Source organism: Hyla sarda, chromosome 4 (genome assembly GCF_029499605.1).
Source record: "Hyla sarda isolate aHylSar1 chromosome 4, aHylSar1.hap1, whole genome shotgun sequence".
Classification (NCBI taxonomy): Eukaryota; Metazoa; Chordata; class Amphibia; order Anura; family Hylidae; genus Hyla; species Hyla sarda.
In genome coordinates, this window is record NC_079192.1 from 299,050,008 (window position 1) to 299,065,656 (window position 15,649).

Below are 15,649 nucleotides of genomic sequence, written 5' to 3' on the forward strand. Positions count from 1 at the left end.
TTTCAAATATTATTATACTTAGTAATAATGATGTTATTACTCTAGTCTGAAGTATTTTTCACCAGTATAAAGATATATTCAGAAAATGATAATGCTACCAACGCAAAATATGAATTATATTTTCATACAATGATGCCACTACTTTAGGATATGAATTATAGCTATTTTCAGTTATGTCACTACTAGAGGACAATTTGTTATATTTAGTCAGTAGTGATGTTACAGTCAGTAGTCATTAGTCATACAGTCGAAAGAATATTAGCAAACAGGAATGCCACTATTACAAAATGATCATATTTTCATGCAATGGTGTCACTTCAATATAATATAAACTATATTAAGGAAATAGTGATTTAATAGTGATAATTGAACTAGTTATCATTACTACACAATATGAACTATATTCTACATATTAGCTGTATTAGTCATTTTCAGCCCAAATACCATACCATTTTAATCCTAGTGGTGCTGCATCTATTTGCATATTAGAGTCAAAATTGACGGGCAAGGTTTTCAGTTTTTAGAAGCATTTTGCATCATTTGTATGTCAGCAGCAAATCACATCATTTGCATCCTGTCTTTTCCCCTATGGCGATGTTCACACAGGTGAGCTTGCCATCCAGTTCCATTACCAAGACAACTAAAGGGAAGGAGCTGAGGTTATGTTATTCACAGAGATGCGGAGGTAACAGGAGAAGGGGTAGGGATGCTGATCACAACTTATTAGCCTATGTGCAGTGCTGCAAAGAATGCTGTTGCTGTGAATGTAATGAAATTATCATCACTTCATCAAGCTGCTCCAAATGAGTTACTTTTCCAAGTCTGTTCCAGATGTTCACGCACCTTATTGCTCCACCATTACAATATAAAAAAAAAAGTGCAGATGGAGGAAACAAATAAAAAAAAAAAAAAATTATATATATATATATATATATATATATATATATATACACATATATGTGTGTGTGTGTTTTGTGCGTATTTTCTTATTTGTTTACAAAGAGGCATGAAGAAGAAGAAGTATGCAGGAAGTAGCGGAAAAAAACCCTTTTGAGGAAGGCGCTGCTGAGGTCCATTGGGAAAGATGTCCAGAGTCGAAGTGGTAATGAACAAGCAGGAGAGTGTAGTGTAGAACCACGCTAGATCAATTTATTAAGCAAGGTGAGGTACAAACAGGATAATGCGTTTCGGGGGACAGCACCCCCTTCTTCAGATCAATGCTCATGAGCATTGATCTGAAGAAGGGGGCGCTGTCCCCCAAAACGCGTTATCCTGTTTGTACCTCACCTTGCTTAATAAATTGATCTAGGGTGGTTCTACACTCCACTCTCCTGCTTGTTCATTACCACTTCGACTCTGGACATCTTTCCCACTGGACCTCAGCAGCGCCTTCCTCAAAAGTGTTTTTTTCCGCTACTTCCTGCATACATCTTCCTCCGGGACGGGCTACGCCTCTCCTGCACCCTGGGCCAAGCAGCTGTCTCCAGTCTCTTACCCTGCTGTGGGTTTACATGCGAGTATCCTACTCGCCTCAGGCGCCTCTTGCCGGTCCCCCCCTCTTTCTCTTATTTTAGCCTGAAGAAGAAGAAGATATTGACAAACTGCCTAGGGATTTTAATGTCATTGAAAACATAGTGCTTCATTTCAGCAGATATCCAACAAACTACTGAATTTGGCCAGTCCAAGACCACGAAGGACATGGAGCTGCAGACATATAAAGGTTGCCGTGCCGTCCATTGGTGAGTAGTTATTTACAGGGCTTGTCACAAAAGCAGCACTTCAAATTATTAGGAGAAACAATAAGAGCCTGTTCACATGGCAGAATTTCCCTCTCAAATTAAAAGACTTCTATGGGATTCCGCACTCCCATTCACACTTCTGAATTTCCGCTTGCAGAATTCCGCTAGCGGAAATCTGCAAGCAGAAATTCAGAAGTGTGAATGGGAGTGCGGAATCCCATAGAAGTCAATGGGCTTTAATTTGAGGCACAATTCTGCAAGCGGAAATGAATAGACCCTAAGACTGGAATTCCACTGAGATTTTTTTTTGCAAAAACACCATAAAAAACACCAATTTTCCCGCACTGCGTTTTTTTCAGCAAAAAAACGCCGCGTCCGGATGTTAGCTGCAAGTCAATAGTAAACTGCAAAATGCCAGATTCACTTGGCGTTTTTGTTTGCCATTTTTTTTTTATCCTTTTGGCGTTTTTCAGCTATTTCGGGCTCAGAGGCTGGATTTTCAAAACGCCCAACAAAACCTAGTTTGGCATTTTTTGCCCTGAAATCGTGGCGTTTTTCTCCCATAGAAGTCTATGGGAGAGCAAAAATGCCAAGAAAAACACCATGTTGGTTTTAACTTTTGCGTTTTTGCAGGCGGTTTTTATTTATTTTTTGGACTTTAGCGATCCAAAAAAGTGATGGAGATACCTTTTTTATTATAATTTCATAGGGTACCATTAAAAAAATTATTAAAAAGATACAGTAGTGATGGAAAAAATTGTATCTAACGAAATGCATCTTTTTTATTTCAAAATTTTTATTCATTTTTAACCTGTTAAGGACCCAGGGCGTACCTGTACGTCCTGAGTCCGCTCCCGATCTATAATGCAGGGACCCGTGGCTAATAGCCGTGGCTAACCCTTTAGACGCAGCGTTCAAAGTTGAACACCGCATCTAAAATGAAAGTGAAACCATGCCGGTTAGCTCAGGGAGCTGTTCGGGACAGCCATGGCGAAATCGCGTCATCCCGAACAGCTTACATGACAGCTGGAGGATCCCTACCTGCCTCCTCGCTGTCCGATCGCTGAATGACTGCTCAGTGCCTGATATCCAGGCATGAGCAGTCAAGCGGCAGAATCATCGATCACTGGTTTCTTATGAGAAACCAGTGATCAATGATAAAGATCAGTGTGTGCAGTGTTATAAAAAAAGTGAATAAAGAGCATTTAACCCCTTCCCTATTAAAAGTTTGAATCACCCCCCTTTTCCTATTAAAAAAACTGTGTAAATAAAAATAAAAATATACATATGTGGTATCGCCGCGTGTGGAAATGTCCGAATTATAAAAATATATTGTTAATTAAACCGCACGGTCAATGGCGTACGCGCAAAAAAATTCCAAAGTCCAAAATAGTGCATTTTTGGTCACTTTTTATATCATGAAAAAATTAATAAAAAGCGATTAATAAGTCCTATCAATGCAAAAATGGTACCGATAAAAACTTCAGATCATGGCGCAAAAAATGATCCCTCATAGCCCCATGCGTGGAAAAATAAAAAAGTTATAGGGGTCAGAAGATGACAATTTTAAACGTATAAATTTTCCTGCATGTAGTTTTGATTTTTTCCAGAAGTACGACAAAATCAAACCTACATATGTAGGGTATCATTTTAACCGTATGGACCTACAGAATAAATAGAAGGTGTCATTTTTACCAAAAAATGTACTGTGTAGAAACGGAAGCCCTCAAAAGTTACAAAATGGCGGGGTTTTTTTCAATTTTGTCTCACATTGATTTTTTTTCCATTTCGCTGTCGATTTTTGGGTAAAATGACTGACATCATTACAACGTAGAATTGGTGGCGCAAAAAATAAGCCATCATATGGATTTTTAGGTGAAAAATTTAAAGAGTTATGATTTTTTAAAGGTAATGAGGAAAAAACGAAAATGCAAAAACGGAAAAATCCCGGGTCCTTAAGGGGTTAAACAGGGATCAATTTATGTGGGCGGGTAAAGGACTAAAAATGTATTTTTGAGCAAAAAATGGCATAGGGGCCAACAAAAGGCAAATTGCACGCAAAGGTAAAAACGCCAGAAAAAAACGCCAAAACGCAGTGAAAAACAGTGGCAGTTTTTCTGGCGTTTTTAAGCCAAAAAAATCACAGGGCAAAAACCTCAGTGGAATTCTAGCCTAAGGCCAGAGGGTCTGAAATCACTCATATCCAGCTACCCGTTTCCTTCATGGCAGGCTTTGGAAGGTGTCTTCTAGTTTCAATAGACATAAGGTTGTTGGACAGTCTTTATTAAATCAGCAGAATTCACCCACAGAAATCTTGGGCCTTATGTAGTATATTTCTCCCTTTTTTCCATTATTGTGAATTTTTATAAATTTTTCCTTCGTATGCATAAATGTGTTTACAAATGTTGTGGAACTTTGGTGGTTTTTGTTTATTTAACCTGTTTGTCAAGAAACCTCACAGCCTGAAGAGACATAAAAAAAAACAGGGTGAAATTAATCACTGGGGTTGTGATAAAATTTAAAGATTAGCTAAAAAAAAAAAAAGGTAAACAGGGTGAAAAAAACAGGGAAATGACAGTGAAAAACATTAATAAATAAAGTAAACTGCATTTCCCCCATACTTTTTTTTCCACTTAACCCCTTAAGGACTCAGGGTTTTTCAGTTTTTGCACTTTCGTTTTTTCCTTCTTACCTTTTAAAAATCATAACTCTTTCAATTTTCCACCTAAAAATCCATATTATGGCTTATTTTTTGCGTCGCCAATTCTACTTTGCAGTGACATTAGTCATTTTACCCAAAAATGCACGGCGAAACGGAAAAAAAATCATTGTGCGACAAAATCGAAGAAAAAACGCCATTTTGTAAGTTTTGGGGGCTTCCGTTTCTACGCAGTGCATATTTCGGTAAAAATTACACCTTATCATTATTCTGTAGGTCCATACGGTTAAAATGATACCCTACTTATATAGGTTTGAGCTTGTCGCAGTTCTGGAAAAAATCATAACTACATGCAGGAAAATTTATATGTTTAAAAATGTCATCTTCTGACCCCTATAACTTTTTTCTTTTTCCACGTACAGGGCGGTACCAAAATACGCTTTTTTGGACTTTGGAATTTTTTTGCGCGCACGCCATTGACCGTGCGGTTTAATTAATGATGTATTTTTAGAGTTCGGACATTTACGCACGCGGCGATACCACATATGTTTATTTTAAATTTTTTTTACACTGTTTTATTTTTTTTTATGGGAAAAGGGGGGTGATTCAAACTTTTATTAGGGAAGGGGTTAAATGACCTTTATTAACACTTTTTTTTTTACATTTTTTTTTGCAGTGTTATAGGTCCCATAGGGACCTATAACACTGCACACACTGATCTCCTATTCTGATCACTGGCGTGTATTAACACGCCTGTGATCAGTGTTATCGGCGCTTGACTGCTCCTGCCTGGATCTCAGGCACGGAGCAGTCATTCGCCGATCGGACACCGAGGAGGCAGGTAAGGGCCCTCCCGGTGTCCTGTCAGCTGTTCGAGACACCACGATTTCACCGCGGCGGTCCCGAACAGCCCCACTGAGCAGCCGGGTCACTTTCAGTTTCGCTTTAGAAGCGGCGGTCAGCTTTGACCGCCGCTTCTAAAGGGTTAATACCACACATCGCCACGATCGGCGATGTGTGGTATTAGCCGCGGGTCCCGGCCGTTGATGAGCGCCGGGACCGACGGGATATGATGCGGGATCGCGGCGCGATCCCGCTTCATATTGCGGGAGCCGGCGCAGGACGTAAATATACGTCCTGCGCCGTTAAGGGGTTAAAGGCGTATTCCAGGAAAAAAAATTTTTTTATATCAACTGGCTCCAGAAAATTAAACAGATTTGTAAATTAGAGTATTATTAAATTGGCAAGCGCTGTATCAGACACATTACAAAATGCTGGCTATATAGTTGAAACTGACCTGTATAGACAGTAGGAGGGAAGAAAGGTCCTGATGATACAGATCAAGCTGTAAACGGTGTAATGGAGAGTTCTCAGAATGGCTTTTGGAGGTCAATCGCGATGGTGCATGCAGTAATTAGTAAGGATGTGCAGATTCAGGTGCCAAAACAGCTGCTATAGTAAGCTGAGGGAGTGATGTTCCTGGTAGGGAGCTGTATAATTGTATCGCAGGTCCGTATCGATGTTATAGTGGAGAATGCTTCGTACTGTGTATCTGCGTGGGCTCTCCCTGGAGGTGCTCCAGAGGTTGAGAGTGCGTACTGAATAGATCTTTTTATAAGGTTCAGATCTTGTATGTCTCCGGCAGGTGTCAGCTGTGCGGTGATCGCTGCTGAGAGCTCTCGATGAGGGTGCTCCAGAGATTGCTGGGGGGTATTGGATAGTAATCCTTTTGGTAATCCGGTTTGTTGGAAGGAGCGTTTGGCGGCAGTGGAAATGTGCCCCGGCCAGTGGCGCCTCTACCTACCTGCACGCCCGCTACTGGATGATTAAGGTAGGAATGATTTGGATGTGAGTGACGTCACTACGGTATCCTCTGTGTTCCACAAACCTATCGACGCGTTTCGGAAGACTGTCGGCTTCCTTTGTTGATCCAGACGAAGGAAGTCGACAGTCTTCCGAAACGCGTCGATAGGTTTGTGGAACACAGAGGATACCGTAGTGACGTCACTCACATCCATATCATTCCTACCTTAATCATCCAGTAGCGGGCGTGCAGGTAGGTAGAGGCGCCACTGGCCGGGGCACATTTCCACTGCCGCCAAACGCTCCTTCCAACAAACCGGATTACCAAGAAGAACTCCCGGAAAGGATTACTATCCAATACCCCCCAGCAATCCCTGGAGCACCCTCATCGAGAGCTCTCAGCAGCGATCACCGCACAGCTGACACCTGCCGGAGACATACAAGATCTGAACCTTATAAAAAGATCTATTCAGTACGCACTCTCAACCTCTGGAGCACCTCCAGGGAGAGCCCACGCAGATACACAGTACGAAGCATTCTCCACTATAACATCGATACGGACCTGCGATACAATTATACAGCTCCCTACCAGGAACATCACTCCCTCAGCTTACTATAGCAGCTGTTTTGGCACCTGAATCTGCACATCCTTACTAATTACTGCATGCACCATCGCGATTGACCTCCAGCAGCCATTCTGAGAACTCTCCATTACACCGTTTACAGCTTGATCTGTATCATCAGGACCTTTCTTCCCTCCTACTGTCTATACAGGTCAGTTTCAACTATATAGCCAGCATTTTGTAATGTGTCTGATACAGGGCTTGCCAATTTAATAATACTCTTGTTACATATACCATATATTGGTGTGCATCAACAGGGGAGCACATCTATTGGCTTAGTTCAGCCACAGATCAGATCCAAACCCATCCTGAAGTTGAGCTGTGGTTTTCTGTCTGGCAACAGTGCTCTCTGCTGACATCTCTGCTTGTATCGGAAACTGCACAGAGTAGAAGAGGTTTGCTATGGGGATTTGCTTCTAAACTGGGCGGTTCCCGAGACACGTGTTATCAGAGAGCACTTAGAAAGAAAAGAACAACTCAACTTCAGCAGCTCATAAGTACTGAAAGGATTAAGATTTTTTAATAGAAGTAATTTACAAATCTGTTTAACTTTCTGGAGCCAGTTGATATATATATATATATATATATATAAAAAGTTTTTTTCCTGGATAACCCCTTTAAATTTACAAAGAATTCCAATAGTACAGAAGGCCGCTTGAGTCTACGGGTAAATTAAAATTATTTACAGTGAAACCTCTTTTAGATGAATGCCTAAAATTGTATTAAAGAATAAATTACGACAGGGGCCAGTATGTATAATATATGGTGGAACAGAATCTGTCAAAGGAAATCAGTTCTGGATTTGGAGTGGTCTCCCAAAAGAGATGGTCTTTAGAGTGGTTTCACTGTATTTATATTACATGTATGGGACAATTCGTGATATATCTGTGGGGATTTCATTCTACAACCAATGGCAATGATAACCTACCTTATAAAAAACTTTTATATGGGTTATAATGTATGACCTGTCCACTGGTTCGCACTTACTTGTCTTCAGCATTCCCATATAACATGCTTGACAGCCGCTTCATTCACTCGGTAGACAAGGGACCCCCGTTCTCGAGATCTGTGGAGGAATAAGCAGTTGGACCCCATATAAGATACTTATGCCCTACCCAGTGGCTAAACAATAAGCTATAATGTTGGGATAATTCCTTTACTTCTTATCAGACATGCCAACTGCTGTTTGTTTATACTAACGATTAGAGATGAGCGAACTTACAGTAAATTCGATTCGTCACAAACTTCTCGGCTCGGCAGTTGATGACTTATCCTGCATAAATTAGTTCAACTTTCAGGTGCTCCGGTGGATACAGTCCTAGAAAAGAGTCTCTTAGGACTGTATCCACCTTTTCCAGCCCACCGGAGCACCTGAAAGCTGAACTCATTTATGCAGGATAAGTCATCAACTGCCGAGCCGAGAAGTTCGTGATGAATCGAATTTACTGTAAGTTCGCTCATCTCTTCTAACGATTTATCAAAAGATCCATGAGACCTTACTACATGTTTTTATTTTTGTTAAAGGTACAATGTGGTATCTTCCTGTGTGCTGGCTCTTCCACATCTGCTTGGTAATGATCTGCATAAGAGAGATGGATCTGACACAGCCCAGTCATGTCAATTCAGGTAATCTAGGACAGAAAATATAATCAAATAATGGATTTTGTATAATTATTGTATTAAAAATAAGAGAATACATGTACTACTATTACTACTAATAATACCCTGGGCCACTTTTATACAAACAACTTATCTTCTACTCTACCGACTTTTTTTTAATGATTTTATTTTAAACAAAGCTATATATCTTTTCTATAACTTGCAAACATATCATCCACCCATAAATAGTTGCAGAATTGAAGCAGAATACTGTATAAGGCTGCATTCACACCAAGTTTTTGCAATACAATTCCCGTATACGTTTTCAATGTGAAAACCATATGGAACCGTACTGAAAACCGTATGCACTGACTCTCCATTGAAAACCGTATGCCAAAAGATGCATCAGGTTGTATCCGTTTTGCATCCTGTACGGTTTTGTCAGTTTTTTTCTCGTACCCAATACCGTAGCCTACCACGGTTTTAGATCTGGGTGAAAAATCGTATTAAACTGCATATGTTTTTTTTTTAACATGGGAGTCAATCGGAACCGTATGTGCATACGGTTCCATCTGGTTTTCACCATCCGGTTTTTAACTTTGCATAGTTTTTTTTCTTGGAATTTCAATCAAACAAGTGAAACTTTATTCATAATGGAGTGAAAAGTTACAAACGTATAATTTTTTTTCTTAAAAAACGGATGCAACCGGACATAATTTTTTAAAACATATACGTTTTTTTACCATATACAGGTTAAAATTTGTACACACATTTTGATACAGTTTAGTCCGGTTATGAGGAATCTGCTTTTCATCAAAAACTTGATACAGGAATTGTATTGCAAAAACGTGGTATGAAAGCAGCCTTACACAGCCTGACTCTTGTAGACTGGCGCTCTTTTACTCAGACTGTTACAAGGCTTGGTAACAGGTGGTCTGGGCCGGTGGATTGTTCGGGCAGCCCTTTCTACCATAATTTGTTGGCCGTAGATGCCTTATTACACAGGCCAGCCGACAGTTGCCAACAAACTAGTGTTCCTTGGATGATCACTGGCCCTTATACACAGGGTGGTGATCTGCTTGTTCGCCCTGTATAATGGAGCCCTTTACGTTGCTAATTTTGTTTCTATAGACTTAATATTAGTGGGTGATTTTACATTATTGTATTTTAACACCCATGTAAAGATGTCATTTTTTGTTAAACCATTTGAACTTTTAATTGTTCAATATTATTACCACCATAGGTGTAAGTATCCGTATGTAGAAGCTGGTTGCCTCAATCTCTCCCTAGAAATGATGGGAAGATTTATCAAAACCTGTGCAGAAGAAAAGTTGCTGAGTTGCCCAGAGCAACCAATGAGATCGCTTCTTTCCTTTTTAACAAGGCCTCTGCAAAATGAAAGAAGCAAACTGATTGGTTGCTATGGGCAACTCAGCAACTTTTCCTCTGGACAGGTTTTGATATATCTCCCCCGATATACCTAATTCAATCCTAGGAAGCCACAGCCAACACGCCCCCTCTATGTATCTCTATGGTATACATGGAGGGACGTTTCGGCTGTCGCTCCGTGCAGGGGTTGGCACACCCCTTCCAGCATACTGCCAGGGCCCCGTACAAGAGATCACGTGGGTCCCAGCAGTCGGACCCCCCCACAATCTACAACTTGGATCCTTTGGATAGGGGATAAGTTATTTTTCACTGCACTACTCACTCACTGCACAACTGCCTGACTCTTTTATTTTCGAGGAGATAAGCTGCCCCATTGAGTATACATCTCCCCTCTCCCCATTGAGTACACATGAACGCTCAGCTGAGCCGAATGTTCACGTGTATGGGGTAGATGAGGTATCTACATATAAATCAAGGTGTATGCTCAGCTAAGTGTGCATGTTTATAGTAGAGTCGGGAGAAATAGCTGTCGGCTGAACAAACATTCGGCAGACGTCTTACCACCTAAAGGCAGTGCTTCCTCAACAGGCTGTCTTAGGTTTTTACCTCAAGGCTGAATTCAAGCTGAGCTAATAGCAGAAAAAGGAGCAAGGAAGCTTGGAAGTACTACTGGGTTGTCTTTACTTGATACTTTAATGTTCATTTTAGTGGTATAGCAGATCCATGTTTTCCTGAGTTTTATGTTTGACACTGCACTGTTTTGTATTTAATAAAGAAGATTCGTTGGTATTAACCTGGTGAGTGCCGCCTTCAATTTCTACATTACCTACTGCATTGTGGATTTATGTACTGTCCAGGCTTAGCACCCGATGATCGACACGAATACCCACACTAGTTTCCAGTGTGTATTAGTTTTTGGAGCAGTGGTTGTGCCGAACGCTGTTTCTTTTCTATGTAATTATTATTACTACAATATGTTCAAATAAAACAGTGTGTCTCCAGCTGTTGCAAAACTAAAACTCCCAGCATGCCAAAAAACTGACCTATACATTATTTCCTTTCTGTCTGACCACAGTGCTCTCTGCTGACACCTCTGTCCATTTTAGGAACTGTCCAGAGTTGGAGAAAATGCCCATGGAAAACCTATCCTGCTCTGGACAGTTCCTGACATGAACAGAGATGTCAGCAGAGAGCACTGTGGTCAGACAGAAAGGAAATTCAAAAAGAAAAGAACTTCCTGTGGATCATACAGCAGCTGATTTTTTAATATAAGTAATTTACAAATCTGATTAACTTTCTGGCACCAGTTGATAAAAAAAAAATGTTTTCCAGTGGAGTACCCCTTAAGGACATAAACCTTCTCCATAAAGATTGCTAATATATTTGTCCTTTGTTTTATACAGTTGTGCAGGTTCTTTTAGGCCTCTCTGTAGCAGCCATAGTTCTCTTCACTGCTGCCTCCTTATTGAAAGTGGGGGAGAATATGATGGATCTTAACTCTGGTTGGACATATCAGAAATACCCCTCAAGAAAACACATTGTGCACGCTATAAGAAGTCAGAAGTATCACCTTCAAGCCCTGGCAGCATTCATTCTAGTCAACAGTTATCTGCTCTTACAGCTTAGCCGGGTAGCCTCAGTGCACCCGGACAAGACATTGGGCAATGGTAAGTTGCCTTTATCGCTGTGCTTTTTTTTTTCATAAATGGTAACTTTGGAATGGAGGACAGAGAAATAAAGCCTCGGTGAAGGCTCATCTTGAAGCAAGAACCAAATATTTAATTGCTTCAAGATAAGAGTGATGAATGTTAAATGGCCACTGTCAGATCCAAAAATGAAAATGAAAGACCTTTCGTAATATGGTTGTTTAAAAATGTTGAATATTTACTAAAGAAAACCGCCTCTGAAAATCCCACCACTAGGGGTCCCCATACCTACTGGGACACTAACTTTTCCTGCAGCAGCATCAGCTTGTCCACAAGTCATGGACAAAAGATGACTCACGGACAAGGCTACATGAGCAGGTGCACCAATCACCTCCCACCACTACAAGGGAGAGACACGACCCCTCCCACCACACAACTTGTGGTCATGATTAGATACTGAGTAACATATTATATATATTTTTGGGGGGATCTGACAGGTAAGCTTTAAATATCAGGCTATTGAAAAATCCAATAATCTGGGCATCGTGTGAACATAATACAATCGTTTGGCAAAGCCTATTCTGTAATTTACAAAATTCAATGGTGCTTCGTCCTGTGACAGATGCTACAAATGCTAAAACCAATATAATAGGTAACTAAATGTAGCAACACTTATTAAGGAACAGAACACTAAGGGGGGAGTTGAGAATGGCATCTCACACACATCGGTCTTAATAAATCTCCCACCAGTGCAGGGGGCCAGGCACACTGGATTTATGCACACCTCAGAGACACAGGAGAGATAGTCAAAAAGTCACATCATCTTTAAACAAAGCTGGTGCTTGCACAAAATATATGTAACTTTCTAAATATTTTTAAAAGGTTAAACTTTTTTTTAAATACATTTTGTAGGCTTTTTTTAGCAGGGTAAATTTTGCTTGTGTTAACAACAAAAATTTAGTCAGGTGACATAATAGTGATCTGGGCTGAATGGAGAGTGGTAATAAAAAGTTATTCTAACATTGGAAGACCGAGCATGTCAGTAAATAACAAAAATAATCTATTGACATCAATGGAAACCGTGTAATGCTTCCTTCCTCCTGTGGTGGTGCTCTAGGGAAATCAAATACTTGCTTCCAGGTTCTTCCACAGATTACAGCTGATCACTATGGGCCCCAGAAGCTAGACCATCTTTGCTCAGCTTATAGTTGAAGGAACCTTCTAACAAACAGGAATTATTCAGAGCTGATTTGGTTGCCAATATCATATAGAAAACCATTAACAACAACTGTTGTTAATATGACAATTTATTACAGTATTAAAACCTCATTACAGCATGATTCTCAAAGCACTAGTTACACTAATGAACACCTGTATATCGCTATGTGTTTCCCCGTGTAACTGGTAATATACAACGGTTCATCAGGGGATTTAAATATACAGTACGATATCAGTATCAGTATACAGTATGATACAATATCATATAGTCAATATAGTTCTCAAGGGGGTTTCCACACAATTAAGAGCCATTAACTTAAAATTACTGTAGAATCAAGCATTCTCTAAATACTATAATAATAATTTTATTTATATAGCGCCAACAGATTCCGCAGCACTTCCGCAGTTTTTGTTTTATTTGAAAATACTAGATGTAGAAAAGAAATCTATGCCTCTTGATGTGTACGAAAGTAATGAAGAGGCCCAGTACTCACTAAAGGCTGCAGTAAAGGTAGATCTTTTATTCACATGTCAGGATTTACAGGAAACACACAGTTTCTACCTGTATCTATCTACCTTTATTGCAGCCTTTGGTGAGTGCTGGGCCTCTTCCTCACTTTCTATTAGTGCGATATTGCCACGCGCACCACCACCTACTACGGAACTGCCGACCATTACCTCTTGATGTATAAACATTGATATCTATAACATAGTTTTCTATTATTGAGGATAGTGTTGGTTTGTAAATATTTGTTTTTACTGCTTTCTAAACTGTGATTGTTTTCCCTATAGACACTGTACAATTAGAGCGGAACAGAATAGAAACAAACACTTCAGAATTTGAGATTGTGGTTCTGCCTGTGCCATCCATCAAGATCTTACCATTTGTGGCATTCTGCGTGAACTTTGCTCTTCCATTGGTCTTCTATACAGTTGAAGAATCAGAACCAGTATGGCAAAAGCAACGTTTTTGGGGATTTTACTATTCTTTTCTTTTGCTGCTCTCAACTTTAAAATACCTGTCCTCTGCACTCACCTTTTATGTAGCATGTCTAAAAGCTTATACGTCTCCACAAATCTTCATTTTTCAAGGTTTTGAAACATGGATTCCAAGTATATATGCAGTCTCCACCCTTTCTCTATTCCTTAATTCATTTTTACTAAAAATCTACATGGAAATGAGGTTTCAAACTCCAGCATCAGGCTCCCCTGGCCCAAATCTCACCCTCAGAAGAAAGGTCTGTATTCAGCCTTCTCCGATAGGGGTAATTGTAACTACGCTTCTTGTAATAGGCAGTGACGTCCCCTTTTTATTGCACCTGGTTCATTTTGTGCTACTTTACAGAATGGATACATTAGTCATCTGTCTGTTAGCCTTTAATTCAGGGTTCTGCATTTTAGGCTTTAGTGGGTGCTTGATATTAGGACTTAGGAAAAGGCGTAGGGTAAAAAAATGCAGAGGAAAGCAAAAGCAAATAGACAGTGGGGTTTGCCTAGCTGCCTCATTTGTTTACCAGTCTGGCCCCGAAAAAGCAAACAAAGGACCTGAGAAAAGCTAATAAAGCATTATTTATTAAAATGTAAAGACTTAGTTATAGTATAGCTGACGTTACAAGCAGAGTACATAGTACATAGCTCAGACACAAGAAAATGTCATGGATTCCCTTCATGCGCTATTGGAATGTTTGCATGTTAATAGGAGGTGGGAGGTATGTATTGGTAATACAATAAAGAATTATCAGTTAAGAAATTGTTTACCTGACAAATATCATGGGTCATCCGCCTGTACACAACTGAATTCACTTCCAGAGATCAGGTCAATGTGTGTCTGCCATGTGTGGCCTAAATGGTTTAAAGACAATCAATATTCTTTGTTCCCACATTACACATGTTCTTTGTATGTTACATTTGCTTTGTATTTTGTAGGTTACGATAACAATTTATTTATATTGGTATACACCAATTTACAATGATCTGAGAAATGCACATTGCCATCTACATTATGGTTTGAATGTACATGCTAAAACATATTGTAAAGTGTTACCTTATTGTCTTTTCCAATAAATGTGTAATGTTACATTTGCATTTGCATCAATTGTAGACATTCATAATATAACAGTGTTTCCAAACAGTTAATTCCTGCTGTCATTTTACTAGCATGCAAATTAAATTTTATTGAAAATACCTATATGTATGTTCAAGTGTTCATATGTATTTGTAATATACATTGATTAAGAAATGTGTATATTTTTGGGTGAAAAAATGCTGTCCTTGCAGCTATTGCCTGTTTGTCTCTGTGAGGAGTCCAAATACAGGAAGTGGGGGCAGGACAAGCAGGTATCTGTGCAGGCTCCTGGCTTGTCAATCATCCTGCTGTGTGAGCCGGGATTGTGTCATAGAGACTCACTGCACAGAGCACTGCTTGTCCTCAGTGTACAGATCCCCGCTTGTCCTCAGTATACAAAGCCCTGCTTGTCCTCAGTGTAAGAGCCCTGTTTGTCCTCACTTCACAGAGCCCTGCTTGTCCTCACTGCACAGAGCCCTGCTTTTCCTCACTGCACAGAGCCCTGCTTTTCCTCACTGCACAGAGCTCTACTTGTCCTAACTGTACAGAGCCCTGCTTGTCCTCACTGTACAGAGCCCTGCTTGTCCTCACTTCACAGAGCCCTGCTTGTCCTCACTTCACAGAGCCCTGCTTATCCTCACTGGACAGAGCCCTGCTTGTCCTCACTGCACAGAGCCCTGCTTGTCCTCACTGCACAGAGCCCTGCTTGTCCTCACTTCACAGAGCCCTGCTTGTCCTCACTGCACAGAGCCCTGCTTGTCCTCACTGCACAGAACCCTTCTTGTCCTCAGTGTACAGAGCCCTGCTTGTCCTCAGTGTACAGAGCCCTGCTTGTCCTCAGCGCACAGAACCCTGCTTGTCCTCAGCATGCAGGTCCCTGCTTGTCCTCAGTGTACAGAGCCCTGCTT

General features: G+C 40.4%; 1 protein-coding gene and 1 long non-coding RNA gene across 3 annotated transcripts in view; one reads left to right on the forward strand and one right to left on the reverse strand.

Annotated features, from left to right (window-relative positions):
- LOC130369422 (uncharacterized) overlaps window positions 1–9,794 on the reverse strand; it is a 68,387-nt gene extending 58,593 nt beyond the window's left edge. Inside the window, exons 1-3 of the long non-coding RNA XR_008892747.1 lie at window positions 9,659–9,794; window positions 8,325–8,455; window positions 7,812–7,890 (exon numbers count right to left, since the gene is read on the reverse strand). This is a non-coding gene — a long non-coding RNA (uncharacterized LOC130369422). The remainder of the gene's footprint in view (window positions 1–7,811; window positions 7,891–8,324; window positions 8,456–9,658) is intronic.
- Window positions 9,452–14,755, forward strand: LOC130369421 (uncharacterized). 2 transcript variants are annotated; one of them, XM_056574690.1, is made up of 3 exons: window positions 9,452–9,668; window positions 11,216–11,479; window positions 13,469–14,755. In XM_056574690.1, exons 1-3 carry the CDS (start codon window positions 9,608–9,610, stop codon window positions 14,233–14,235), a joined length of 1,092 nt encoding a protein of 363 aa, XP_056430665.1. In that variant the 5' UTR covers window positions 9,452–9,607; the 3' UTR covers window positions 14,236–14,755. The 2 variants fall into 2 exon arrangements, with proteins under 2 accessions (XP_056430665.1, XP_056430666.1); XM_056574691.1 differs by lacking the exon at window positions 9,452–9,668 and adding an exon at window positions 9,899–10,609.
- The last annotated feature ends 894 nt before the right edge of the window (window positions 14,756–15,649 follow it).

Bases quoted from the DNA above. Each gene is read 5' to 3' on its own strand.
- LOC130369421 (XM_056574690.1), top strand. From the start codon at position 9,608: ATGTCATTTTTTGTTAAACCATTTGAACTTTTAATTGTTCAATATTAT. The intron at 9,669-11,215 runs GTAAGTATCCGT...TGTTTTATACAG, and splicing joins ATATTATTACCACCATAGGT to TTGTGCAGGTTCTTTTAGGC. The intron at 11,480-13,468 runs GTAAGTTGCCTT...TTTTCCCTATAG, and splicing joins GGACAAGACATTGGGCAATG to ACACTGTACAATTAGAGCGG.